Raw genomic sequence first — 1,682 nt, 5'->3', positions numbered from 1 at the left:
GGCAGAGCTGGGCTGGCTCCAACTTCCAACAGGACTCTCCCCAGAGATGGGCCCCAGGTTTTGTAAACTTGAGCAGAAACGGGAGTTGGAAGGACACAACAAAGGAACCAAGGTAAAGATCTGAGGGTCACCTCAGCTTGTCCTTGGGACCCTCTCACAGCAGCACCTGCCCTCACCTTGGGAGGCAGCTTCCTCCTCCAGAGCGTGCCCCTGAGGGTAGACTCGCTTGAGGGCCATGAGAACAGACCTGCAGTGATCAGGAAGGGGCTTTCTACTGAAGTTCAAAAATTTCTCCGTGTGGATCCAGTTCTCAAGAAGGGCGGAGGTGGTTCTCTCTTTATCTCTGAGTGCTCTTCCCCCCCTTGCTCCCACAGAAAGCCTCAGATGAGAACGGTAGCCCAAAACTCCTCCTCCGTGACAGAGTTTATCCTCGCAGGCTTAACGGACCAGCCGAGACTCCAGATGCCTCTATTCTTCCTGTTTCTAGGTTTCTATGTGGTCACTGTTGTGGGGAACCTGGGCTTGATAACCCTGATTGGGCTGAATTCTCACTTGCACACCCCCATGTACTTTTTCCTCTGCAACTTGTCCTTCATAGATTTCTGTTATTCCACTGTTATCACCCCCAAAATGCTGGTGAGTTTTGTCTCAGAGAAGAACATCATCTCCTACGCAGGGTGTGTGACCCAGCTCTTCTTCTTCCTTTTCTTTGTTGTCTCTGAGTCCTTCATCCTGTCGGCGATGGCATACGACCGCTATGTCGCCATCTGTAAGCCCCTGGTGTACACGGTCGCCATGTCTCCTCAGGTGTGCTCCCTTCTTCTGTTCGGTGTCTATGGGATGGGGTTTGCTGGGGCCATGGCCCACACAGCATGCATGCTGAGGCTGACCTTCTGTGCCGACAACCTCGTCAACCACTACATGTGCGACATCCTTCCCCTTCTCGAGCGCTCCTGCACCAGCACCCACGTCAATGAACTGGTCGTTTTTATTGTTGTGGGCATGGACATTGGTGTGCCCACAGTCACCATCTTCATCTCTTATGCACTCATCCTTTTCAGCATCCTCCACATCAATTCCACAGAGGGCAGGTCCAAAGCATTCAGCACCTGCAGCTCCCACATAATAGCTGTTTCTCTTTTCTTTGGATCAGGGGCATTCATGTACCTCAAACCATCTTCTCTTTTGCCAATGAACCAGGGGAAAGTGTCCTCACTGTTCTACACCATTGTGGTGCCCATGCTCAACCCATTAATCTACAGCCTGAGGAATAAGGACGTCAGAATTGCTTTGAAGAAAACCTTGAGCAAAAATCCTTCTGATAAAGGGGCAGTATTTACAAGAGGACTACCATAGATGGTCCAGAGTTCAGTGGTTACAGGGAGGAAATTTTAACTCTTTCTCAAACAGGTTGATCCTCCCTTTAAAGGTTCTTTAATTTATGAAGATTCTCCAACACAATACCATATTTACATTTAGAGAGTCTTGAGGACCGCTTCATTAAGCTTACTCATTTATCTGAGAATAGACACAGGCTTGTGTACCACTCTCATAGTCATTCAGCTGCTCAGTGGCAGAGCTGTGACTTGAATCTAGGGTCTTGCTTTATAATGCCAGTGACTTTCCATGAAACCTCACTTCTCCCTCCCTCAGTCTCTGGCAAATTTCATTTCAAATGTGAG

The 1,682-nt window shown here is 49.0% G+C and overlaps 1 protein-coding gene across 1 annotated transcript; it reads left to right on the top strand.

Annotated features, from left to right (window-relative positions):
- Positions 1-384: 384 nt before the first annotated feature.
- On the top strand, positions 385-1,356 carry LOC119537411 (olfactory receptor 145). Its single transcript, XM_037839866.1, has one exon. It carries the CDS (start codon positions 385-387, stop codon positions 1,354-1,356), a length of 972 nt encoding a protein of 323 aa, XP_037695794.1.
- Positions 1,357-1,682: the final 326 nt, after the last annotated feature.

The sequence above is a fragment of the Choloepus didactylus genome, chromosome 6, assembly GCF_015220235.1.
Source record: "Choloepus didactylus isolate mChoDid1 chromosome 6, mChoDid1.pri, whole genome shotgun sequence".
NCBI lineage: Eukaryota > Metazoa > Chordata > Mammalia > Pilosa > Megalonychidae > Choloepus > Choloepus didactylus.
The sequence above is the reverse complement of the archived record's forward strand: the minus strand, read 5'-3'. Positions and strand labels throughout refer to the sequence as shown.